Raw genomic sequence first — 26,037 nt, forward strand, 5'->3', positions numbered from 1 at the left:
AGACAGTACAAGCATAAGAGATATTATGCTAACAAAATATTCTAATTTTTCTGATTAGTATCTATGGTAAGCCTTCTTCTATGATATGCTTTTCGATCATCACGGCACTTGTTGAATGCCGAGTTATCTTGCATCTCTTTCCTTATTTGATTTCTGCTTCTATTTACCATCTACTGAGTACTGACATTGGTTCATTCTTTGCATGTGATTTGAATCTCTTAATCATGTGGTTAATCAATTAAAAAGTAGATAATAATTTTAAAAGTTGAAAATCAAGTTTGATAGTCTTGACTTAGAGATAATCTTGTACCTTAGAATTAGAGGTATTGAAAAAAGATTTGGACCTAAAAATAATCTTGTATTTAAAAATTCTAAGTGAATGATATCATGAAATTAGTTAATTTTTGATAAGTTAGTTAATTTTTGATAAGTTAGTGTAAGATCTTTGTATTCGCAAAGAAAGGTTGCTTTGTCAAAAAAAAAAAAAAAACTCATGTTTATTCTTTAATTTGCTACTAAAATTTCCAGTTCAAAAAAAACATAATACAGTCTCTTTTAATTAACCATAATGAACTTTTTTTGATTGCAAGCTAACGAGCCTAAAATAATAATCAAGTAATATAAGTTTAATAATAAAATAAACTCTTGAATAATGTTTAATGGATCAGAACAAATCTAAATAAAAAATAATTATTCAACATTAAATAAATAAATAAAATAGGGTAATAAAAACAAAATTTGCATGCTATAATTCTTTCATGTAGCTTGAATATTCAATTTTCGCATATTTTTGACAGATTTTAGTCATAACTTCAAACGCGTTATTTTCTCTTGTCTGGATGAATTACTAGGCCTTCTATATATAGTTGGAAAACTTGAGATGTCTAGTTTTCAGCCAAATTTAAATCGCAGCAAAATTCCATTTGTAATTTTAAATATGTTACAATAGCACATGAAGATCTAGTTTGATAGATTTGACAAAATTGGTTTAGTAACTTTGACTATCTAAAATATTATGTTCTTAAACTCTATATAACTTGAAAATTTATCACAATATATTTCTATGTGTTTAGTATCTTCTTATAAATCTCGATCCGATGTGCAACTTGAGAGATGTGCTTGATCTCGCAAATTAGTTAGGAAATATTTTAAGGTCAAATTCAGATCTGATTTGGTTCGTATAATCATGTGTCTTTTACTCAAAAAAATAAAAAATAAGAATAAAGTGGCTCTAGTTCTACGAGTGTTCTGAATTGTTCTGAATCATCAAGAACATTGATATCCGTCATTGGCTGCATTCGAAATGTGATCAGTTGATCTGGAAGACAACAATGTTCAGACTATGACATGGTTGATTTTTCCCTCTGGAGTGAATGTTAGACCTGGAATTATTCGAATAACTTTGCTTTCTATTTATGGAGGTAAATAGCTGGCCTCAGGTTTCCATGCAACTGCCATAACCACACCTTGTTTCTAATGATGTCAGAAACAGCTGTTACATATTATCACCATCCTAGAAAACTGATTTTTGCCTATTTTTCACCATGGCAGGGTCAATGAAAAGGCATTTGGAAGTTCTTGTTGCAATGTGAAACTTTCGGATGTGATGTAATATGATGCTTGTGCTGTTGTCTGAATTTGTGACAGGATATCAGACCACCCTATCAGATTTCCTTATGCAACCTGTTGAATATAATAATGTTTTGGAGGATTTTCTATAATTTGATTGGAATGTAAGGTACTTAGAGCAGGAACGGAAACGAGTGAAAAAATAACAAATGCTATTACCTCAATAGTTCTACTTCTTTTCTGCCAGTCGGTATATGGAATGCAAATACAATTATTTTCATTGACAGGTCAGGGCAGTGTGTCTGAATTGGTATTTGCAAAAACACTGGTGGAGACATATGGTTATGCTTGTGAAGAACATGCAGCACTGCTGTCTTCTGTTACTATTCAGTCTAGACGTTCAGATGTTTATCCTAGGTTTTTTTTTTTTTTTTTTTTAACTGACGGAATTTCGATTGGTTGTAGGCAACAACAAAAGATGGATTTATTCTTGGCCATAGAGAATTCCAGAGGGGTGGGACTCTAGCCCGTTTGGCATTGCTGCCAAACCGGCGTTTTGACAAAATTTAATTTTTTTTTTTTTTTTGCTAAAATTGAGTTACGGTTGTACTTTTTGGATCGTTTTGATGTGCTGATATCAAAAATGATTTTTAAAAAATGAAAAAACATCATTTGCATGTATTTCGGCACGAAAAGCTATTTGAAAAGCAACCGCTACCACACTGCCAAACACGCTAGCCAGCAGTTCTGGTGGGCTGCTAATGGCACCTGACTTTAACTGAACTGTTATGATTTCTGGCAAATTTGAATTGATAAATGGATACCAGATATACACCCTGTAAGGATACTGGTAACAGGATGCAGTCATATGAAAGAAAACATATCATAGGAACATGGCCAACAGTTTAGCCTTTGTACTTACGTACGCTGACACTTTTCTGTGGGTTGGCAGTTGGCAGCAGGAGAACAAAGTTGTTTTCAGACAAAAGTCAAGATGGCATGGCTGCTGCATTGGCCCCATCAGTCGGTGATGGCGTTTGTGCTTCAATGATTGAGCCACAAGATTATATCTGCGAAGAACACCCGGTAATCTGTTTGTATTTTACACTCTTCATTTTGTAAATGTGGCAATCAGTTGAAGACTTGAAGTGATGATTTATAGTGTGTAAAATTCCTTTGGGTTTCAGGTGACAACAGAAGATGGCTGTATTCTCAGCTTGCAGAGAATCCCAGCTTGGTATTCATTATATATATGTGTGCGCGCACGCGCTTGTAAGAAACAATGGTGTTACGGCAGGATGGAATTACCTGGCTGCTGTTACCTCCAGATCAATCTTTGGCATTTCTCTTGGCTGATAATGGCTTTGATGTAGGGATTGCCAACACTCGGGGAACCAATTACAGTTGCGGCCAGGTATTACTTCTTTCACAGGTATTACTTTTTTTTTCTTTTCTTTTTTGCTAATTATCTATCTCTAGGACTTTAAACAGTTGAATTTCTATTCCCGACTTGTTACCGTATGCTATTACCATTTGTTCAGGCCAGAATTGCTGCCTGAATTCTTCCATAGTGGACGTGTTTCTCAGCCACGAGCCTCAATCAACAGCAACAAAGAACATGATCCATATCTCTCAGAGTAAGTGCTTTCGAGCTAGCTGGTCACTTTGTTCTTCTGTTTTTGTTGAAAACAAGTTTGGAATTAATTTTTAAGTTGCGGGCAGTGATCAGAGCAGGAACCATAGCAATGTACGATTACGACGACGACGACGACGACGACGACGACGACGACGAGAAGAACAGAGAACACTACGGGCAGACAAGTCCTCCAGTGAACAATATGACAAGCATTCCAAATGACCTCCCTCTCTTCCTCAGCTATGGAGGAGCAGATGCTCTTTCTGATATTAATGACGTGCAACTCTTGCTCGATAGTCTGAAAGATCATGAAGGGGATAAGCTTGTAAAGCAGTACAGAGTTGACCATGCCCATGCAGATTATGTTATGTCTGCAAATGCTAAGCAGGATGTGTATGATCCTCTCATAGCCTTCTTTAGACTTCAGTAAGAATTTCTCTGCTCATAGAGAGAAAAAACAAGAAAAGTGGGGCGGGGGTGGATTTGTCATTTCATTATATTGTTGCCTTTTTCTCTGTGTCATCAGAATTTAAATTTGTTCAGTTTGGTTTCTTTATTTTTTCTTTTGTTTTTTGGATAACAAAAAATTCAAACTTAAAATAACACAATGGATTAGACAATGAGCTTGTGGGTTCATACGTTTATGCTTGAGTTTGGTTAAAGAAAATATTTGCTATTAAATCTTTATTAATTTGCTTAGTAATTTTTTTTAATTTTTTAAATATGTCCTAATACATGAAGTAATACATTAATTATTTGATAAGAATAAATGTTATTATAAATAATTCATGAACTATAAACATTTATGAGTTCTTTCATGAATTATGGACGTTCATAAATTATAAGTAATTAATTCATGAATTCTGAATATTTATTGTAATTAATAAACACTCATGGATTATAAGTAATTAACATTTTGATTCTCAAATCCTATAAATAGATGTTTTGGAGGGGTGACAAGGTAATTCAAAAAATTTCTTGAACACTTTTCTCTTTGTATTGTTCTTGGACTTCTTCTCATTCTTTCTACTCTAGAGCATAAATTCAATTATTGTAGAGTGATTTTGAGTATTATTCATTGGAATTTGTTGGATTCACCTAAATAAAAAGGAGTTATTAGTGTTAAATAATATTTATATAATCTTATTTATTAAGGGTAGAATAATATTTTTAGTTTAATATATATATATATATATATATATATATATTTTGTATTTAAGTAAAAACTAAGTACTCATAATAAACAAATCATTGAGAATTATATCCTTATTTTTTTTGTTTAATTTTAATTATTTTAACAATTAGAATCCTTAGAAGCTTAATGAGATAAGTTATTTTACATCAAGTAAATATCAATAAAATTTTAAGAACAAATAATTCATGCTTCAAAATAACAAAAAAATCCAGTTTGATCAAATTCTAAGAACTTTAACAAATAAATACTTTTTACTTTAAGTATTATTTGAAAATATACTTCAATATGCACAATAGGAGTTGATTTCAATTTTATATATGATTTAATACACACACACACACACACACATGCGCGCACACACTAGTTTTATGTTATGATTGGATGTTTATTACAATGAACTTATGCCTTGTTTGTTTCCAGGAATTTATTTTCCTGAAAACCATTTTCTCCACTTTTCCATGTTTGGCAAGCATAAGGAAAAGTGGTCAAAGGAAACTCAATTCCATTCAATGAAAAAAATGAAGCTATATGGCAGGAAAGTGTTTTTCTTTCTTCATTTTAAGGAAAACACTTTTTTTTTTATTAACAAAAAGTGTCTCCTATCCCAAAAAAAAAATCCCTTAAAGCTTGTCTTTCTCCCCTAACAAATAATTTACGCAGATCAATTGCAAGCATCTCTCATCTTCCAGGTAATTTTTTTTTCTCAAATATCTTTATTTATCTTATGTTTTCATCCTTTTTTTTTTTTTAAATTTGTTGTGATTATAATGGCAAAAATCAACTATTTTCTTCTCTGGTTTTTTAGTGTTCCCTATTTCCAGTCCTCCTGTTTTTCTTTGAGATGTGTTTTGGAAGAAAGCTTTCGGTCTGTGCTTTTCAATTGGGGTTCTGTTTCTTCCTCTTGTTTTCGGTTCCTTTGTATGCTCTCTGTTGTTCCCTTCTATCCCCTTATGTTGCTGACCCCCTGGTTTTTTTTTGCCTTCTTGTTGCTGCCTCCTGTCCTGGGTTTTTTCTGGGTTCCCGTTTTATGCTGGGTTTTCCTTTTTGTTTCCCAGTGTTCTCCCCACTGGTTCATGGCCTTCTCTCTCGTTTTTGGTTTGTTTGGTGTTCCCTTTTCTGGGTTTATTTCTCTGTTTTTCTTTTCTGTGATTTACTCTGTTTTTGGGTTCTGTTTTTCTTTGCAGGACTCTTATGTAATCCACGAACGAGATCGAGGGCAAGAGCCGTGGTGTAGTGGCCTTGAGTTGCTGGATTTTCCTTGTTGAATCTGCCGGATTTTTCTCCCCTGTTGAATCGGTCTTCAGCCAACAGATGGTGAACAGTAGGACCCAAAACGACGTCATTTGGCAAGAAAAATGACAAATTATAGTTTGGTCCCTGGCGTTTTGAAATGTATCAATTAGGTCCCTTAATCAATTAAATTTTTAATTTTATACTTGGATTAATTTCAATTAAGTCCCTGAATTTATTTAATTAATTAAATCAAAGTTTAATTAAAGTCTGCAAACTTATTAATTCTTCTAATTTCATTAAATAAACTAATCCAGATTTTAACTAAATTTTCAAATTTATTAATTCTTCACCAATTTACTCTCAAATTTGATAATTTCATCCATAATTCTTCACCAATTTACTCTCAAATCTGATAATTTCATCCATAAACTCTGAATTTGTGTTGTTTTAAACCCCATTCTCAAATATATTTTTATCCATTCATTTTGTATTATTTATTTAAAAATTAGGTTATGACAAAAGAGGCAAAAGAAACATTTTATTGTAAGTGATTAAATATTTTATATTAAATATTTTATATATATTAGATAAACTTGAAAAAAAAATTAATTCATTAATAAATTATTTTCCAGTTCATTTTCCATAACACTAACAAATACTGGAAAGTGTTTTCCAGTTCATTTTCCATAACACTGCCAAACATCGGAAAATACTTTCTCAGAATTCACTTTTTAGGAATTTATTTTTTCCAGAATTCACTTTACAAAAGGAAACAACTTTCCTGCAAACAAACGAATTAATTTTGCATGATTATAAATTAAATATATTTTTCTTACTTGTCTAATTTTTACTTGTGAATTTTTGGACAACAATTCTTTAATAATATGAATGTTATATTTATCAAATTTAAATCATTGAATTTAATTTAAATAAGTATGATAAGAATAATAATAACTTAACTCTTTATTGTTTTATTTATCTCACCTAATCTAGAATACCTAAATTCAAGATCAATAGTTAAGAATGTTTGCTCATTTCCTTGATTTTCTTAGTTCCAACCTTGAAATTAACATTTAAAGAGATTTATTTATTTATTATTAAAAAAAAGTTAAACATGTATATGCAAAAAATTAACAGAGGATGAATCTTTAAGATTGTGATTAATGGCTAACCCTTGTCGTCTAAAAAACTAGAAGAAAAACCGTACTATCGGATCCAAATCTTATTTACGAACTCAAAATCCAATTGTATATACATATCCACGTGGATAAATTGGTTTTAATAGTTGCCAAACATCACCCTACATGAAAAGAAATTAAGAGATATTAGGCGAAGATCTTAATTAATGATGAAATAATTATCTTTTGGATATATTTTTATTTATCATAATTTGTTTTTGACCGAGTAACAAAAAAAAGTTGTTTACACTTTATAAAATAAATTAAGAAATATATGAATGTTAAACTCAAAAAGAGTTATTAATACTTATTAAATTTTAAACTAGAAACGTAGTCTTCATAGTAGAAATAAAAAATAGATGCACTTGAAAATGTTTTATATTGACTGTTTTTTTATTTTAAATATTTTTTTATTTTATTTTAGTAGATAATTAATTGTTAATAATAAATTATTTTTATTTTTATAAATACTTCATTCAAATACAACGAGCTCATATGAAAAATAAGAGGAAAAAGATTCATAAGCAATCAATATTGATCATTTCAAAATATCATGCAACTAAAGAAAATATAAAAAGATCAATTATTACTTAAAAAAATAAAGGCAATTCAACTTATTAAAGCAATAAAAAAGAGTGCATAAATCACTATTTAAATGGAAACAAAATAAAAACAAAAGAAAGGATCCTGTGTCACCCCTCAGGCTTTAAAATATGTGTTTGTATTAGAGATGGAGGTTGAAGTTTGGATGTAGAACCCACTAAAAAAGTTATAAAAAATAAAAAAAAATTAGCTCTTTGTGATTGAGTTTTGTGTATAAATAGATTGTACCCAACTACAACCTCAATTACAAAAGCTAAAATAAACACACTATAAATCTAGGCATGCGTCTAGGTTTTTTTTTTCCTTGTGCAGGAGTGGACAATGCATTATCTGCTTTTATTTTTTTTTATTTTTTTATATCAAGCGATAGATTATCTGTAGTGGTAGGCACCCTATTGCTTACCATAACATTTTATGGTCACCTGAGATGAACAAAATACTGGGGGTCAAAGATTTTGGTCCCACAAACTCAATTTTAAAATCATTTGTACATGAAAAAAAAACTAACACAATATCATAAGGACCTCCATGAACCATCCATCACTTTCAAAATACCCTAAAATCACTTAAAAAAAATATCAACTAAATTTGAAAATCTAAATGGACAATGATCTTTTTGGTTTTTGGAAAAATAGAGGCTAAAAATCACCATAAGCAAACTACTTTTATTGAATATAATCCTTTTACACAAAGCTTGATCATTTTGGTCACAAAATTATGAAAACTAATAACTTTCTCTCTTGTACAGTTTTTCAGTGACTTTATTTCTCATTTCTTAAACTCAAAAATTAAAAAAACAATGAAAAAAATTAATTTAATTTTTAGATCAAAATAAAAATTGATAAAAATTTAGGATTAATCATGTATTTTTTCTATATTTTACATTTCACTCATTTATCTTTTAATATGATCTCTCTAGCACAATTTCAAACTTAATCTCTTGAAATTAGGCCATAGAAAGTTTCAATTAAAAGAAAAAAGTGAAAGACATAATAAAATAAGATGAAAAAAGAAAAAGAAAATGAGAGCTAACTGCTATACTATTTATATGAAAGTGAAGGAGCCGGGGGGAAACCCCAACTCTTTTAGTTTATATAATAATGTTTTCAAACCCAGCAAATAACACTTAGGTGTTGGCCTAGTGAAATTATCACTTTACGCTTCATTTTTCTCTCATTTTATTTCTACTTTGTTTTTTCTCATCTTATTTCTTCTTTATTTTTCCAATAATTTTAGATGTAGCTATTAGATATGATGTTATTAATTGTCCAAATAATTATAGATTTATATCTACATATTATCTAACATATATGATATATATATTTTTTATCATTATTTTATGTTGGCTAGAGGTTTCCTCATTAACAAGTGGTGGCTATATATAGATTTCTAGGTTTGAGACATGAAAAAAATCACACATGGACAACCTAAAAGATGCTACTTGAAAGTTTAATAGTTACTACCATAGTAAGCGAGTCTTTTTGCACTTGATTATAATTGAGTATTATTTTTTATAATTTTTAGCATGAAAAAAAAATAAGATGTTCAGACGATAATAATGTTTTCAAAAGAGCAAGAAAAATCTAAGACATGAAATATTGATTTAACTAGATTTAATAAGTTTAATTAATTTAATAATATGGTTTTAAAAAAGACATTGATAGTAAATATAGTGAAAAAAGATAATAATTAACTAAAAATGAGTTGTCAATATCAAGGATAAAAAGAAATAAAAAATAAAAAATATTTGGAATTTATCACTAAAAAATCACAACATTACATATAAGACAATTAAGTAATAGTGGATACACAACATTTAGTTGGCCCCATTTTGTGATCAATCTAAATCTGATAAAATACAATATTTCATGTTATTTGATTTTCAAAGATAATTTAAGAAAAAAAAGCTTTTGGGATGACCACAAAAATTTAGAATTTATCACTAAAAAATCACAACATTACACATAAGACAACAAAATATCTAAAATATATGTAATAGGTTTGCAATCAAGGTAATGCTTATAAGAAATTATATTCAAACGACAACTTAAAAAAAAAGCACAAAGTTATATATATATATATATATATATATATAGCTCAGCTTTTACTGTGGACGCAGTCCACGGTAAAAGACTGAGCCCTTTTAGTTATAATTTAATAATAATGTTTTCAAACCCGGAAAATAACACTTAGGTGTTGGCCTAGTGAAATTATCACTTCACGCTTCATTTTTCTCTCATTTTATTTCTTCTTTGTTTTTTCTCATCTTATTTCTTCTTTATTTTTCCAATAATTTTAGATGTAGCTATTAGATATGATGTTTTTAATAGTCCAAATAATTATAGATTTATATCTACATATTATCTAACATATATGATATATATTTTTTATTATTTTATGTTGGCTAGAGGTTTGTTCAAAGATACATGATGGATCAAAGTATATATTTGCAGTTTTAAATGAATTTATAGTAGTCTAGTTATCGAATCTGTAGAGAAAATAAGGTTTCGGTACCTTATCAAACTTTGTTACTTTCATCAATAGAGCTTGATGGTGTTGCCTATTTCCTCATTAACAAGTGGTGGCTATATATAGATTTCTAGGTTTGAGACATGAAAAAAATCACACATGGACAACCTAAAAAGATGCTACTTGAAAGTTTAATAGTTACTGCCATAGTAAGCGAGTCTTTTTGCACTTGATTAGAATTGATAATTATTTTTGCAATTTTTAGCGTGAAAAAAAAAATATTCAGGCGATGAAAACGTTTTTAAAAGAATAAGAAAAATCTAACACATGAAACATTGATTTAACTAGATTTAATTAGTTTAATAATATGGTTTTAAAAAAGACATTGATAGTAAATATAGTAAAAAAGATAATAATTAACTAAAAATGAGTTGTCAATATCAAGGATCAAAAGAAATAAAAAATATAAAATATTTGGAATTTATCACTAAAAAATCACAACATTACATATAAGACAATTAAGTGATAATGGATACACAATATTTAGTTGGTCCCATTTTGTGATCAATCTAAATCTGATAAAATACAATATTTCATGTTATTTGATTTTCAAAGATAATTTGAGAAAAAAAAAAGTTTTTGGGATGACCACAAAAATTTAGAATTTGTCACTAAAAAATCACAACATTACACATAAGACAACAAAATATCTAAAATAGATGTAATAGGTTTGCAATCGATGTAATGCTTATAAGAAATTATATTAATACGACAAGTTTTTGGAAATAATTATTGGATTAATCAATGCTTAAAACAAATTATTAGTTAATTATTTATAATATATTATTTGTTTACTCACATAAAAAATATAACTCATCATGATATTCTAGTTTTTCTGTCATCCCTCTAAAAACATTTGAATATTCAAACCCTGTAAAGTGTGCTCACAATATTGCTTGCTGTACAAAGTGATTAGTCAAAATCATGGCTGGTCCTCAATTTGTCAGCACACATCCATGGAAATGTACAAGAACAACCTTTATTTGTCAGCACACATCCATGGAAGTGACAGACGCAAGTGATTTTTTTTTTTTTTGTAGTTAAAGCATTAAAATATCGTATAATTTTATAAGATTTATCATTTAATAATATATGCATTGATGATGGTAGTATATAAAAGGAAGTAGATTTAGTAAAATTTGAAAACAGAGAAGTGTAATTGCTGTAGTTTGCAACTAAATTTTAAATGGCCACTCAAATTCTAGGGATCCTATTCTGTGTATCGGCAGCTGCGGCCGCTGCAGGAACAAAGGTTTATTCCTTCAATAGTCAGAATAGCACATCTGTGTCATCCCTGAATGCCAAGGATGGTATTTGCAAATCGGTGGTGGAGCCACTAGGCTACGCCTGCCAAGAACATACGGTACAAGAGGCTAATCCTTGCCACTAGCTCGGAGTCATCTTGCTTTAGAAACTTGAGCCCGTTTTTGGATTATTGCAGGTAACAACAAAAGATGGTTATATTCTTAGCCTTCAGAGAATGCCTTCTGGGTTGTCCGGTCAGGCAGCAGACAAGCCGCCGGTTCTGCTACAACATGGGCTAATTGTGGTACGTAGTAGCTAGCTAGCTAATTCTTCATTGATCTCTAATGTTTATAGCTGCGATTTAAATGAAAACGAAAAAAAAACATTAACGGATTCACGGCAGGATGGTGTAACGTGGCTGATGAGTCTTCCCGATGAATCTTTAGCATTCATATTGGCGGATAATGGGTATGATGTGTGGATTTCCAACGGTCGGGGGACTAGATTTAGCCGGGGCCATGCATCAATCGATCCCTATGATTCGGTACTTTTGAGTCTATATATTTTCCTTCATTATGTGACCTTGAATCTTTTTTTTTTAACAATCGAACATTTTATCTTGTTTCATGGCAGGCTTATTGGGATTGGACCTGGGATGAGTTAGCTGCCTATGATCTTCCTGCTACATTTCAGTACGTGCATGAGCAGACAGGGCAGAACCTTCACTATGTTGGGCATTCCCAGGTGGATATTGCACTGTGTTGCTGTCACTGTTTTTTCTGGTTCCTGGGACATTCATATCTATTGTTGTAGAATTTTGTTCTGCATATATATAGCTGAGGCTAAGACAATCTTTGACTTCATTTCAGGGAACTTTGATTGCTTTGGCTGCCTTTTCTCAAGGAAAGTTGTTGAACATGTTAAGATCGGCTGTTTTGCTCTGTCCAGTAGCTTATCTTAACCATTTGACATCACCGTTTGCAAGAGGTCTTGTCGATTTATTTGTAGCTGAGGTAAAACCAAATGAATGGATCTTCCTTGCTCAAAAAAATGAATTTCCAAATTTAAATTTAAAGGCAAAGAATTCCCTTACCTTTTTACTTAGCATTCTGTCTCCTTATTGCACAGGACTTGTACTGGTTGGGACAACATGAATTTTCTCTTCGTGGGTGAGAAAGCAACTCTTCTTCTTCTTCTTCTTCATCATCATCATCATCATCAAGTTGATAAATGAACTTCTTCTTCTTCTTCTTCTTCTTCATCATCATCATCATCAAGTTGCTAAATGAACCTCTTCATCATCATCATCATCAAGTTGATAAATGAACTTCTTCTTCATCATCATCATCATCATCATCATCATCATCAAGTTGCTAAATGAACCTCTTCATCATCATCATCATCATCATCATCATCAAGTTGCTAAATGAACCTCTTCATCATCATCATCAAGTTGCTAAAAAAAATAGTAACTATTATGATTTCTTAGTGAACAGGCCGGTTGTGAACAAGCTTCTGGAAGATATCTGCATTATGCCTGGGATCGACTGCTCTGACTTATTAACAGCTATAACTGGTATTTAGGCTTGTTCATTAAAACTTGAACACACAAAAGTTTAGTAGTTAACCAATACTGATTGACCACCCAACATGTTTTAGGCCCGAATTGCTGCCTCAATTCATCTAGGACAAAAATATTTCTTGATTATGTACCTCAATCAACAGCAACCAAGAACATAATCCACCTGGCACAGAGTAAGTGTTTCTAAATTCTTGATTGGCTAACTCTTTTTTCAGAAAAAAAAATCAAGAAAAATCTTTGAACAACAAAAGCAACCATTATGGTTTTGCATAACAATTAGGAAATTATGTCAAACATTCTTTTTTATGAATGGAAGGAAATGGGATAACTTATTCGAGCAAAATCTAAACAGAAAAATGCTGAACTTTAGAAGTTTGCTTTATTCATTACATTATGGTTCTGTGTTCTATGTAGTGATTAGGACGGGAACGATAGCAATGTATGATTACGGTAATGAAAATGACAACATGGATCATTACGGGCAACCTACTCCTCCAGTGTATAACATGACCAGCATCCCTAATGACCTTCCTCTTTTTCTTGGCTATGGAGGGAAGGACTATATCACTGATGTGAGGGATGTACAAGTTCTACTAGACAACCTCAAAGATCATGATGGCGACAAGCTGGTGGTACAATACACCGATGAATATGCTCATGCAGATTTTGTTTTAGGCGTGAATGCTAATCAGATTGTCTATGATCCTGCAATAGCCTTCTTTAAGATCAACTGATCTATCTAAGAACTCTGTTTGTGGACAATAACAGGGTTTGTTTATGTCTGCTTTTCCATGTAGATAGGCCTATAATATCCATGTTTACTGCAAATATTCAATCTCATGATTGAATGTAAAGGTCATGTACTGCTTAAATAGTTTTGATTTCCTTGGTTAACATCATTGCACTCTCCTATCTTGTATATTTTGGATACATCGACAAATCAAGCCTATATACCCAAGTTTGCTTGATTATGTGAAGTTTGAGAATAAGCCCAAGTTTGCATTAAGAATAACGTTGAACCATAGGGCTATTGGTAAATTAATTATGCATTGTATGCCAACACGTACACGTATATGTTTGGCGCATGGAAGTCTAATATTGTTGAAAGTTGATATTTTTATTTAAATCGTTTGAGATTTGTGAAAGACATTATTAAATGTCTATTTAGATGTAAGTGATTTGTGAATGAAAGTTTGTGTGTGTGAGCTTGCAAGTAAGAGTCTCTATTTTCCTAGTTTTCTTCCAACAAAATTGGTATTACATCTTAAGTGTAATCATGGCTTCCAGCAATAACAATACTCATATTCATATTTCCCACCTCACAAAACAAAACTATAATTAATTGTGCATGCAGTATAAGGCGTGCACTTTTGAGATCACAGGAATTATGGGATTTGGTTGAAGAAGGTTACGACGAACCAGAGTTGACAAGAAAAGAGGCAGCGATGAAAAACACAAAAGATAGGCTCTATGAGAATCTAGAAAGAAGGATAATAAAGCCCCATTTACAATCTATCAAAGGCTTGATGAAACAGCACTTGAAATTGTGGCTCTAGCAAATACTTCAAAGGAAGCATGAACAATTTTGAACAAGATTTACAGTGGATTTGATAGATCAAAAAAGGTATGACTGCAAGCCCTAAAATGAGATTTTGAAAAGCTGAACAAAATAATGAGACAATCTTAGATTACTTTACAGTAGTAATTTCTTTGGTGCATCGGATGAGAAGGAATTGAGAAAACATTGATGATATTCATTTGATGAAGAAGATTTTGAGGTCTTTGGACTCAGAATTTGATCATGTTATGGTAGCAATTAAAAATTCAAAAGTTTTGAAATATTTTACAGTAGAAGAACTGATGAGATCTTTGCAAGCCCATGAGTAGAAAATTAAAGGAAAAGAAGAAGGGAGATCACTAGAACAAGCTTTACAAACAAAAGCTAAATGTGGAGTAATTCTGAATCCAGTAAAGGACCATTTCAAAGAGGTAGATCTTTCTACCAAAGAGAAAGATCTTTCAAAAATCAAGAAAATTATGGAACAAGAAATCAAAGTTTCACTTTTAGAGAAAGTAGAAGCAAAAATCATGATGGATATTCAAATTGGAGGAATAATAATGTGAATGCTCAATGTTACAATTATAAGGAATATGGTCACTGTGCTTCAAATTATTATCAAAACAAGCACGAAGACAAAAAGGTTAATTTTACATAAAAAAAAAAAAAAACTTGATTCTAAACAACCAGCCTTGTTACTGGCTTATGAAAAATTTAATTCCAATAATTATGGCACTTGGCATTTAGACATCGGAGCATCTAATCACAACATGGAATGAAAGAAGTGTTGTTTGAACTGGATGAAATTTAAGAGTACCTCAGCCTCTTGATTTGGTGCATTTAAATGTGTTCCTTCAATTAATGACAACATGTATTTTTTTTTCTTTTATGTAAGAAAGAGTTGAGTAAATTTAAGATGTTTAAAATCTTAATAGATAAAAAAAATTAAATATAAATTGAAATGTTTAAGAATAGATAAAAATGATGAGTACACATCATATGAATTTAATGAGTATTATAAATAAAATAACATAGTAAATCAATTAACTATGACTAAAAAAATCTTAACAGAACAAAGTGTTTGAAAGAAATAATAAAATCATTCATAATATGCTTATGTGTATATTAAAAGAGAGAATATTCTAAAGAATTTTCAATGAAAACTTGTTGTTAGCAAGTTCTCGTTGAGAATTGTTATTTCATTGGTATTTTTGTCAGTATCTGTATTGCTGATAGAAATGTCGATGAATTATTTGTGCTAAAAAATCAAAATTTACCTTCTATTTTTCATTGGCAAGTGCATCAGAAATTAATTTTTGATATAATTTTTTGTCACATATTCCATCAAAAATTCCAAAACCTTCTACAAATTTCTGACAAAATAGGGGAGAAATTGTCGATGAAATCGCCAACAAAATGTTCTTGTCCGTCAGAAATTATACTAGTGTTTTTTTTAAGTTTGATTATTATAATTATCTAACCAACCAAAATATACAACACCACCAACAACAACACTTGTGAAATTATTGAAACAATAAACACATCTCCAAAAAAACATAAAAGTTCATCTAACAAATATAAATATAATGCATTATAAAGCACTAACAAATGTCTTATATAATTTCAATTTTATTACACAATGAAACATCCCATCGAAATTAATTCAATGACAACAACAATATTTTTAATCAAACATAGCTAACAATAAAGGTTACTAGATATCTTGGAATTGATCAATGTAAACATGGTTAACTTAACTCTTGTTGGAAATCTAATGGACACAATAGTAATAAATTATTAACAACTAATGGAAGAAAAACATATTCAACATGTTAGCTCTCACCATAAATAGAAATCAACTATTTTGACCTTACCAATTGATTGTTATTTTCTGCATTCTTTCTAGTAGTCCTAACTTGACCCAACCCAAACCTTAGAATATTGGCCAAGAAAAACTATGAAAGGTAAAAAGAAAAAAAAGAAATGAATTATTACTTTTTTATGGAGCCCTCTTAATCATACAAAACAAAATATTAACAACAAGTTCCAAAAGATATATCGATCTAAAAAATGATATATTGGTAATGACAACCATAAACATCATGAAAGGCTAACCTTTTAATGTGACACATATTGGTGTCCTTGTCATCCAAACAAAAGCCTGCTTCTTTAAGTGCTTGGGGAACTTGTTCTTATGACATCTACAAGGGAAGGGGGATTTCACCAATTGAAAATATGTTAATCATTGGAAAATATATAATAGGAAAACATCAGTGAATGATTGTTAGAATCTTACAAGTCACGATTCTAATCTTATGATTATTCTCCAATCACAAGCAAAACAAATGTTTGAAACTAAAACCAATTAGACATAAACAATCTTCTTTGATAAATTTTAATGTTCAAAACTAAAACCAATTACACATAAATTTTCACAAAGAAAGGAAAGAGGTGAATGAAAACAAGTGTGCCAAAGACAACAAAAGTGATAATAGTGATTGAAAGCATAACATGTTTATATCATAATAACACTAATATGAGACAATAATTCATTATCAATTACAAATTTAAATTTTTATTAAAAATAAGCTCACAATCCAATAACTAATTATTAATTCCCCACAAATTCTATTTTTCATCAAAATATGAGTTAAACAATAAAATTAACAAAAGAATATTTAAATATACAAACCAATTACAATTAATACAAAAAACAATAGGTAGGTTTTCTTACTTGGTGTAGTGAAGGTTTACAAGAAATAGAACCAAGAGAGCGAAGCTAACATTACTAACAAATGTAAGTTGATGCCGACAGGTTGGGTGGCCAGATTTGTGAAGGGGGTAACTGAATTTGTTAATTAATTAGGATAGAGATGCTACTATTTTGAAAGATAAGGAAGAAGAAGAAGAAGAAGAAGAAGAAGGGAAGAAGAGAGAACTAACGGGCTTAAAATTTATTTAAATTTATCGACAGAATTTCCATCAGGGATTTCATCAGCATTGCTGACGTATCAAATTTCCAAAAAAAATTGTATTGATTTTTTTTCTTTTCTATCACAATTTTCATTGTAAATTATCAATTGAAATTATCCATTGAAAATTAGCAACTAAATATTTTTTGTTAGTGTTTTTAATATTATTTATCAATTTTTTAATAATGAACATGGTTGTCCGGTGGATGCAGAGGGTAGTGAAGGTAGCTAGAATAGTGGTGAGCTTATATACTGCTTGAGAGATGTGCTTGATCTCGCAAATTAGTTAGGAGATATTTTAAGGTCAAATTCCGATCTGATTTGGTTCGTATAATCATGAGTCTCTTACTCAAAAAAATAAAAATAAAGTGGCTCTAGTTCTATGAGTGTTCTGAATTGTTCTGAATCATCTAGAACATTGATATCCGTCATTGGCTGCATTCGAAATGTGATCAGTTGATCTGGAAGACAACAATGTTCAGACTATGACATGGTTGATTTTTCCCTCTGGAGTGAATGTTAGACCTGGAATTATTCGAATAACTTTGCTTTCTATTTGTGGAGGGAAATAGCTGGCCTCAGGTTTTCATGTAACTGTCATAACCACACCCTGTTTCTAATGATGCCAAAAACAGCTGTTACAGATTATCACCATCCTAGAAAACTGAGTTTTGCCTATTTTTCACCATGGCAGGGCCAATGAAAAAGCATTTGAAAGTTCTTGTTGCAATGTGAAACTTTCGGATGTGATGTAATATGATGCTTGTGCTGTTATCTGAATTTGTGGCAGGATATCTGTTGGAATATTGCCAATTATGTTGACATTGTCAAGGAAGGAGGCTTGTTGGTGGCAGCCACCAACCTTGACTTTGGCAGCCACCATTGTTGAAGAAGAGATGAGTTTGGCAGCCACCAATGCTGACAAAGGAGCAAGAGGAGCTGCCATTGATGCCTATAAAAGAGGCATAATTTGAGAGAGCAAATGTGAGAGTTGTGAGACATGTAGAGAGAAAAAGAGAGAAAGAAAGAGAAGGGCTGCCACCAGCAGCCCTGCTGCCTGATGCAGCAATGAGAGATGGGAGTTGAGTGAATATGATCCTCCTTCATGTGTTGTATTCTTTCTCTATCTCTAAATAAAATGAACCTCTCCCATGGATGTAGGCAATTTGCCGAACCACGTTAAATATTGTGTGCTAGTGTGCTTAGCCTCTTTTGAGTAATGATCATAAACACCACCATTCCGCAGGGGAAGCAGAATCCCCAACAATTGGTATCAGAGCTTTTGGTTTAAAGTGGTGTTTGATCTTTGCTCAAAAATGAAAGTTGTCAAAATGGTGTTTTGACATCCCACTGTATAGAGGAGGACGATACAAAGCCACTGGTGAAAACAACGTCAAAATCGGACGTCGGACATGGCCGCACTCTCCATCACTCTCCGACAAGGTGTCTGCCCACGCGCGCAAACGCGCCCCACGCGTCTTCTTCACCCGGATGAGTTGACCCGACCTGAATATAATATGAATAGTAGACATGAACAGTTTGAAACAGTAGCATGCAGATGATGACATTAGCCTGATGTAACGATGACGTTAGCATGCAATTGACTAGTCAACTAACATGTCAGCATAGTGGGACCCACCTGACATGTCATCAGCTGCGAGCCGAGTGGAGCCGAGCTGAGTTGGAGTCGAGCCGAGCCGAGGGATAGGTTCTAGTGTAGCTGATCCTATGTGCAACCGGATCTGAGATTGAATCGGAGCCGTTGATCAGGCCAGAATTATTTTGATCAAATCTTAGTCGTCTGAAGTGTGATTTGGACAATTCAATACATGTTTCCAGCTAATTTGATCATTCTGGATGCAATGGTATGGTCCGATCGTTGATATTTGAGACCGAAAATGATAGTGATGAATTATTAAAGAGAGATTGCCCGATCAGAAGGCATCTAAAGGTCATCATGGTGGTCGATGGAGATGAAGAAGAAGAAGGTGCACATGTTTACCCAATTATATGTGCTGAAATCTTAAATGGGAAATTTAATGCCTCGAAGGAAGGTAAAATTGGGACACTCTTGGACACCCAGTTATGTGGACAATTAGAGGTGGAGAGTGAAAATTGACGAAGACCAATCTTGGCGAATCTAAGCATGGTAGTCTCGCCAGATGTTGAGAAATCAGGTATAAAAGCAGGATACCCAGATCACTTGTAAAGGAAAGCCGCAACAAAACTAGCAAATGGTTGTATATATGGAGAGACAGTACGATGGATAGATATGGCCTAAGAAGTTCTGTCTAGGAGATTGGGTTTTAAGCGGGACCAGTGTGACCCCTCCAATCTTTCCTGGGAACTTGCTTAGTGGAAGGATTATCCATACGGTACTATTTTCGTATATGTAACAGTTTGTAATGAAATTGATGAAGACTAGCAGGATGCCGACACAAGGGGAACAGTTGAGTTCCGTATGATCAAGGATTTGATGGAGTGGTGATTTCTCCAAAGAAGTTAGATTCAGTGACTGTAGTTTCTCGAGGGGGGAATTGATGAAGACCCTGATAATGGAAGAGAAATACAGCAAGGGGATGAAGATTGGCACCCTATTTTGACTTGGATAGGTGTTGTGACGGGATGAGCTGCTGTCAAACATAAGCAAGGAATATGGAGAAATCTGGAGAACAGATATTGCACGAGGGCACACAGAGATGATGCAGGAGTACCCGAAGGATCCAACGAGGTACTATAAAGAGACAACAGGTGCAAGGAGAAGAAGAGTTCCCAGATGAAGCTCAGAGCAGAGACTATGTACAACATGAAGTCTCTTGTGCTCTTGATGAAGACAACACGCGAGGACCTTTCCAATGCATGCAAGGATGGAAAGATGAGCTGTTGCAGAGGCACCTAATTGAGGGGGTGCAAATGCCTGTGATAAAAGGTAACCACCTATGAAAGGCGAAGACACCAAAGAGAGTGGTGTAGGTGGAGCTGTCAAACAGAAAGGCGTAGAAGCTCCAAACATAGAAATCGAGGTGGAGGATTGTGAGGAGTATACCGCAACTTTCTCTTTCTATGTAATCAGTGACAGTGATCTCTCCCATAGTCCACATGATGGTAGAGATTTTTGGAGCCACTTTAAAGCATCTCAGATGAAGGAAGATGTGACTGCCTATGAAAGGTGAAGACACCTTAGAGAGAAGGTGTGCGGGCCACGATAGGAGCCCTAGTTTAGACCGTCGCATAACGACAAACGGAGACACCTTAGAGAAGGTGTGAGGGCCATGAAAGGAACCCATTTCAGAACGCTCCAGTGTGTTGAAGAAGCAAGATGACAATTGCCCACATAAATGGCAAAGGGGGTGATTGTTGGAATATTGCCAATTATGTTGACATTGTCAAAGAAGGAGGCTTGTTGGTGGCAGCCACCAAACTTGACTTTGGCAGCCACTATTGTTGAAGAAGAGATGAGTTTGGCAGCCACCAATGCTGACAAAGGAGCAAGAGGAGCTGCCATTGATGCCTATAAAAGAGGCATAATTTGAGAGAGCAAATGTGAGAGTTGTGAGACATGTAGAGAGAAGAAGAGAGAAAGAAAGAGAAGGGCTGCCACCAGTAGCTCTGCTGCCTTATGCAGCAATGAGAGATGGGAGTTGAGTGAATGTGATACTCCTCCATGTGTTGTATTCTTTCTCTATCTCTAAATAAAATGAACCTCTCTCGTGGATGTAGGCAATTTGCCGAACCACGTTAAATATTGTGTGCTAGTGTGCTTAGCCTCTTTTGAGTAATGATCATAAACACCACCGTTCCGCAGGGGAAGCAGAATCCCCAACAATATCAGGCCACCCTATCAGATTTCCTTATACAACCTGTTGAATATAATAATGTTTTGGAGGATTTTCTATAATTTAATTGGAATGTGAGGTACTTAAAGCAGGAACGGAAACGAGTGAAAAAATAGCGAATGCTATTACCTCAATAGTTCTACTTCTTTTTCTGCCAGTCGGTATATGGAATGCAAATACAGTTATTATCGTTGACAGGTCAGGGCAGTGTGTCTGAATTGGCATCACCCCCATCAGCTGACAATAGCATTTGCAAAACACTGGTGGAGACATATGGTTATGCTTGTGAAGAACATACAACACTGTTGTCTTCTGTTACTATTCAGTCTAGACGTTCAGATGTTTATCCTAAGTTTTTTTTTTTAACTGATGGAATTTCGATTGGTTGTAGGCAACAACAAAAGATGGATTCGTTCTTGGCCCATAGAGAATTCCAGAGGGGTGGGACTCTAAGAAAGAAGCCAACAGTTCTGGTGGGCTGCTAATGGCACCTGACTTTAACTGAACTGTTATGATTTCTGGCAAATTTGAATTGATAAATGGATACCAGATGTACACCCTGTAACGATACTGGTAACATGATGCAGTCATATGGGTGGTGTTGCCTGTAAAAAAAACCATCTCAACCAAATAACTTAAGCTGTTAGGTAAGGTTTCAAGATATAATTTATATTATTCTCTAACATGTCTCTTCAAGTGAAAGCTCTTTGAACTTGCAACTTACATAGATCCATATTATCTTGTGCTTAATTTTTATCAAATAAATAGGGATGGTGAGATTCGAACTTGTGACCACGGTCATCAAGGCTCTGATACCATGTTAAAGAACTATCTTAACCCAATAGCTTAAGCCGTTAGATAAAGTTCTAGATATAATTTATATTATTCTCTAAGATTACAAATCTAGCAGCGGGCATTCATCAGTTGGTACTGAAGACTCGGTTATTTCCCTTTTTCTCGATGATCTCCTTTTGGTTTCCTTTTCAACTTTTCCAACAATTTTGGTTTGGTTTTCAGGATTTCTAGGATTGATTATGGGATGAACTGGCAGCTTAATATTCCTACTGCAGCCAGTATGTGCATGATCAAACTGGACAGAGTGTTGAACACTATGCTAGCCATTCACTGGTGCTTTCACACATCTATACTGATTAATTTGCATCCGGAGTGGAGTTCTGTTAACTTCTTACCATGAAGATGCCAAATTTGGAATTATCTTGTAGGGAACTTTAATTGTTCTAGCTGCCCTTTCCAAGGATCAATCACTGAAGATGCTGAGATCAGCGGCCCTGTTTAGCCCCACTGCCTATTTGGGTCAGATAACTTCTCCTGTTGCAAAAGTTTCTGCTGACATCGTCACTGTCAACGTGAATGCTAAAATCATTTATGTTGATTATTGAAACAGATAAGGCTGCATCACAGTAATTCTATATCTTTTCTTTGACGGGCACCATACTGTCTGGATTATCTAATGATCTTAAAATTTCAAAATAAATAAATTAGTCTTTTGTGGGGGTCATAAAGAGCAATAATTGCATCACCAAAAAAATATATTAAATTAATAAAAAAAAGGATGAAATTTGATTTTTTTTTTAAAAATTGATCCAAATAAAATAATTAAATTATAATTTAAAGAATGAAAATCAAATTTTGAAATATTAAAAAATTATAGAAGTGAAATTAAAAAAATATATGATAAATTAAAAATAATAAGAAGTGAAATAAAAAACAAATTATTGAGCGCAAATCAATAGAATCAAAACTTAAGAAATAATAAAAAAAAAAAAAGGATAAAAAAGTGGAGATCATGGCCATAGAAACGTCAAACTAACAGGAAAATTAGAAAATAGTTTGTGCAAGACTTTGTTCAAGATTTTGCCTTACGTTGAAAGATTTTCTCAATAAGACTTTCCTTTACATTATTTTTCTCTTATTAATTATTATTAAATTAAGCATAAAAGAGTTTCTCATCCCACAAACATCTTATTTCTTCAGAAATACTCAAGTACAAACCCAAGACCTAGCGCCTCCAATATAAATTACATTTTATGTGAGAAGGTTTCTTTACAATTTCATCTCTAACGGTGTAAGTTGTTTCGCAGGAAGGGGCCACCAAAAACAAAAAAAAAATGCATTATTATTCCTTCAAACACACAAGTCCTCCAATCAGACAGTTCTGATAAAAGATCATGCAGCAGCATTTTTGCCTTGAAATAAAATTGCAGGTGTGTAATTAGATATCCTTAACGAGTCAGAATCAGAACACGCCAATGATATGGTGATAAGCAAGTTGCCTAGGAAATCCATTGCTTGGAGGGCATTTGAAGATCCTTGTAAAGTGTCAACAGAAGGTGACAGTTCTTTGTTCTTTCTGATTCCATTGGACTTGCATCCTCGGAGTTTACAGTCCTGCACAAATATTGTTCTTATTGCCATGTTTTGGCTTATATATTTGCCACATATTTCTGATCACCCCCTTAGTAAGAAGCAATCTAGGACATTACGAACATGGAATGATTAATGCCAGCTCGGAATTCTAAATCATCAGTGAGGTAGATGATGAAGACTTCTTCTAGGAGGAGAGGCTCCAACAGATACCTTATTTAGACCACTATTGTTGTCTTAAGATCTCGTGATCAAAATATAAACTCCTTTCTGTTCGTATCCTTGATTATGCTGGTATAAAATTTGCCAGACATGAAAGAAAACATATCATAGGAACATGGCCAACAGTTTAGCCTTTGTACTTACGTACGCTGACACTTTTCTGTGGGTTGGCAGTTGGCAGCAGGAGAACAAAGTTGTTTTCGGACAAAAGTCAAAATGTCATGGCTGCTGCATTGGCCCCATCAGTCGGTGACGGCGTTTGTGCATCAATGATTGAGCCACAAGATTATATCTGCGAAGAACACACGGTAATCTGTTTGTATTTTACACTCTTCATTTTGTAAATGTGGCAATCAGTTGAAGACTTGAAGCGATGATTTATAGTGTGTAAAATTCCTTTGGGTTTCAGGTGACAACAGAAGATGGCTGTATTCTCAGCTTGCAGAGAATCCCAGCTTGGTATTCATTAGTGTCCATGTACAGTCGCGGCCATGTGTCCCTCAGTCCAGATGACTCAGTAACATCCCTTCCTCTTTCTAGCAATATTTTGTTCTCCCTCTTGTCACTTGTTTCCTGTTCTGTATGATTCAATGATTCAAATGTTTTCTAGGTTTATTGGGATTGGACTTGGGATGAGCTGGTCACATACGATCTTCCAGCTACCTTCCAGTATGCTCATGGTCAAGCAGGACAAAACCTGCACCATGACGTTGGACATCACTGGTGATCTTCTAATGCTTGAGTTGTTTTTAGGATTCTGCTAACAACAATTTGCTCATACTGAGTTTTGAATTCTTTTCTAGGGAACTTTGATTGCTCTAGCTGCCTTTTCAAAGAGCCAGCTGGTGAATTCATTGAGATCAGCTGCCTTACCTTGTCCAATTGCTTATGTTGGTCAGATGTCCTCTCCGCTTGCAAGAAATGCTGCCAAAGATTTTCTCGCTGAGGTGAAAGCTTATTTTCTTGTTTCTATGTGTCAAGATTCTAATTATACAATTCAATCCAAGTTTCTGACAGTGATCTTCATATATATGCTTGTTTAACAGGCCTTACACTGGTTGGGTCCTCAACACACTGACAATGCTGGAGATAAAATTATTTGTTTTCACTGAAAGAGTCCAGCCATCAATGAGCTAAGTCTACATGTCTGACCTAGATATAAAAGCCTAGGCCTGCTCAGGCCTTGAAATCTAAGCATGCGTCTAGTTTTTTTTTTTTTTTTTTTCCCTTGCACAGGAGCAAACAATGCACCATTTGCTTTTTTTAAAAAAAAAAAAAAAAAAAATTTTATATCGAGCGATAGATCATCTATAGTGGTACGCACCCTATTACTTACTATAACATTTTATGGTCACCTGAGATGAACGGAATATTGGGGGTCAAAGATCTTGTACCCCACAAACTCAATTTTAAAGTCATTTTTACATGGAAAAAAAAAAACTAATACAATATCATAAGGATCTCTATTAACCATCCACCATCTCCAAAACACCCTAAAATCACTTTAAAAAACACAAATATCAATTAAATCTGAAAATCTAAATGAACACCAATTTATTTTGTTTTTGAAAAAAATAAGGGCTAAAAATCACCATAATCAAATTACTTTCGTTGATAGAATTTTTTTTACACAAAGCTTAACTATTTTGGTCATAAAATTATGAAAACCAATAACTTTGTCTCTCGTATCTTTTTTTGTGACTTTATTTCTCATTTCTTAAACTCAAAAATTAAAAAACAATGAACAAAATTAATTTAATTTTTAGATCAAAATAAAAATTGCTAAAAATTTAGGATTAATTATGTATTTTTCTATATTTAACATTTCAGTCATTTATCTTTTAATTTAATCTCTCTAGCACAATTTCAAACTTAAGCTCTTGAAATTAGGCTATAGAAAGTTCCAATTAAAAGAAAAAAGTGAAAGACATAATAAAATAAGATGAAAAAAGAAAAGAAAATGAGAGCCAACAGCTACAATATTTATATGAAAGTGAACGAGCTGGGGGGAAACCCCAACTCTTTTAGTTTATACTAGTTACATTACCCGCGTGATGCTGCAGGTTGATTTATTTTGCTTAAAAAAATATATATAAAAAAAAGGTCTAAAAGTATTATGTTTTTCTATAAAGTTATATTTAAGTGGGTCTGACTGCAATACTGGACCCAATAGCCTTAGATGTGGGTCTAGCTGCAAGGTCATGTCATAAAAGTATGATAATCAAATAGATTAATTAAAAAGAAAAAAAATAAAGAAAAAAAACCAACAGGAAAAAAAAACTAACGAAAAAAAA

At 32.9% G+C, this 26,037-nt stretch overlaps 3 protein-coding genes and 1 long non-coding RNA gene across 5 annotated transcripts; all 4 read left to right on the top strand.

Moving 5' to 3' along the window:
* Positions 1-2,659: 2,659 nt before the first annotated feature.
* LOC118049661 (triacylglycerol lipase 2-like) lies at positions 2,660-3,773 on the top strand. The gene is made up of 3 exons (XM_073404208.1): positions 2,660-2,983; positions 3,111-3,206; positions 3,292-3,773. The coding sequence occupies exons 2-3, from the start codon at positions 3,188-3,190 to the stop codon at positions 3,633-3,635; spliced, it is 363 nt and encodes a 120-aa protein (XP_073260309.1). The 5' UTR covers positions 2,660-2,983; positions 3,111-3,187; the 3' UTR covers positions 3,636-3,773.
* Positions 3,774-4,847: 1,074 nt separating this feature from the next.
* Positions 4,848-5,833, top strand: LOC118035743 (uncharacterized). Its single transcript, XR_004685241.2, has 2 exons — positions 4,848-5,089; positions 5,585-5,833. It is a non-coding gene; the product is annotated as an uncharacterized lncRNA (long non-coding RNA).
* Positions 5,834-11,052: 5,219 nt separating this feature from the next.
* Positions 11,053-13,664, top strand: LOC118035397 (triacylglycerol lipase 2-like). Of its 2 annotated transcripts, XM_035041056.2 has the most exons (9): positions 11,059-11,306; positions 11,385-11,492; positions 11,592-11,732; positions 11,822-11,932; positions 12,058-12,201; positions 12,317-12,357; positions 12,685-12,764; positions 12,848-12,943; positions 13,185-13,664. In XM_035041056.2, exons 1-9 carry the CDS (start codon positions 11,130-11,132, stop codon positions 13,502-13,504), a joined length of 1,218 nt encoding a protein of 405 aa, XP_034896947.1. In that variant the 5' UTR covers positions 11,059-11,129; the 3' UTR covers positions 13,505-13,664. The 2 variants fall into 2 exon arrangements, with proteins under 2 accessions (XP_034897081.1, XP_034896947.1); XM_035041190.2 differs by lacking the exon at positions 12,848-12,943 and having other exon boundaries at positions 11,053-11,306.
* A 10,300-nt stretch (positions 13,665-23,964) lies between these two features.
* LOC118049572 (triacylglycerol lipase 2-like) lies at positions 23,965-24,855 on the top strand. Its single transcript, XM_035059641.1, has 5 exons — positions 23,965-24,051; positions 24,153-24,260; positions 24,354-24,452; positions 24,547-24,690; positions 24,790-24,855. Exons 1-5 carry the CDS (start codon positions 23,965-23,967, stop codon positions 24,853-24,855), a joined length of 504 nt encoding a protein of 167 aa, XP_034915532.1.
* The last annotated feature ends 1,182 nt before the right edge of the window (positions 24,856-26,037 follow it).

This window comes from Populus alba, chromosome 14 (assembly GCF_005239225.2).
Source record: "Populus alba chromosome 14, ASM523922v2, whole genome shotgun sequence".
NCBI lineage: Eukaryota > Viridiplantae > Streptophyta > Magnoliopsida > Malpighiales > Salicaceae > Populus > Populus alba.

What these genes read in the sequence shown, in the direction of transcription:
- LOC118035397 (XM_035041056.2), top strand. Translation starts at nt 11,130, where the DNA reads ATGGCCACTCAAATTCTAGGGATCCTATTCTGTGTATCGGCAGCTGCG. An exon ending in ACTATGTTGGGCATTCCCAG is followed by an intron (nt 11,933 to 12,057) that starts GTGGATATTGCA and finishes ACTTCATTTCAG; the next exon opens with GGAACTTTGATTGCTTTGGC. An exon ending in CATGAATTTTCTCTTCGTGG is followed by an intron (nt 12,358 to 12,684) that starts GTGAGAAAGCAA and finishes CTTAGTGAACAG; the next exon opens with GCCGGTTGTGAACAAGCTTC.
- LOC118049572 (XM_035059641.1), top strand. Translation starts at nt 23,965, where the DNA reads ATGGCTGCTGCATTGGCCCCATCAGTCGGTGACGGCGTTTGTGCATCA. An exon ending in ATATCTGCGAAGAACACACG is followed by an intron (nt 24,052 to 24,152) that starts GTAATCTGTTTG and finishes TTTGGGTTTCAG; the next exon opens with GTGACAACAGAAGATGGCTG. An exon ending in GACAAAACCTGCACCATGAC is followed by an intron (nt 24,453 to 24,546) that starts GTTGGACATCAC and finishes ATTCTTTTCTAG; the next exon opens with GGAACTTTGATTGCTCTAGC.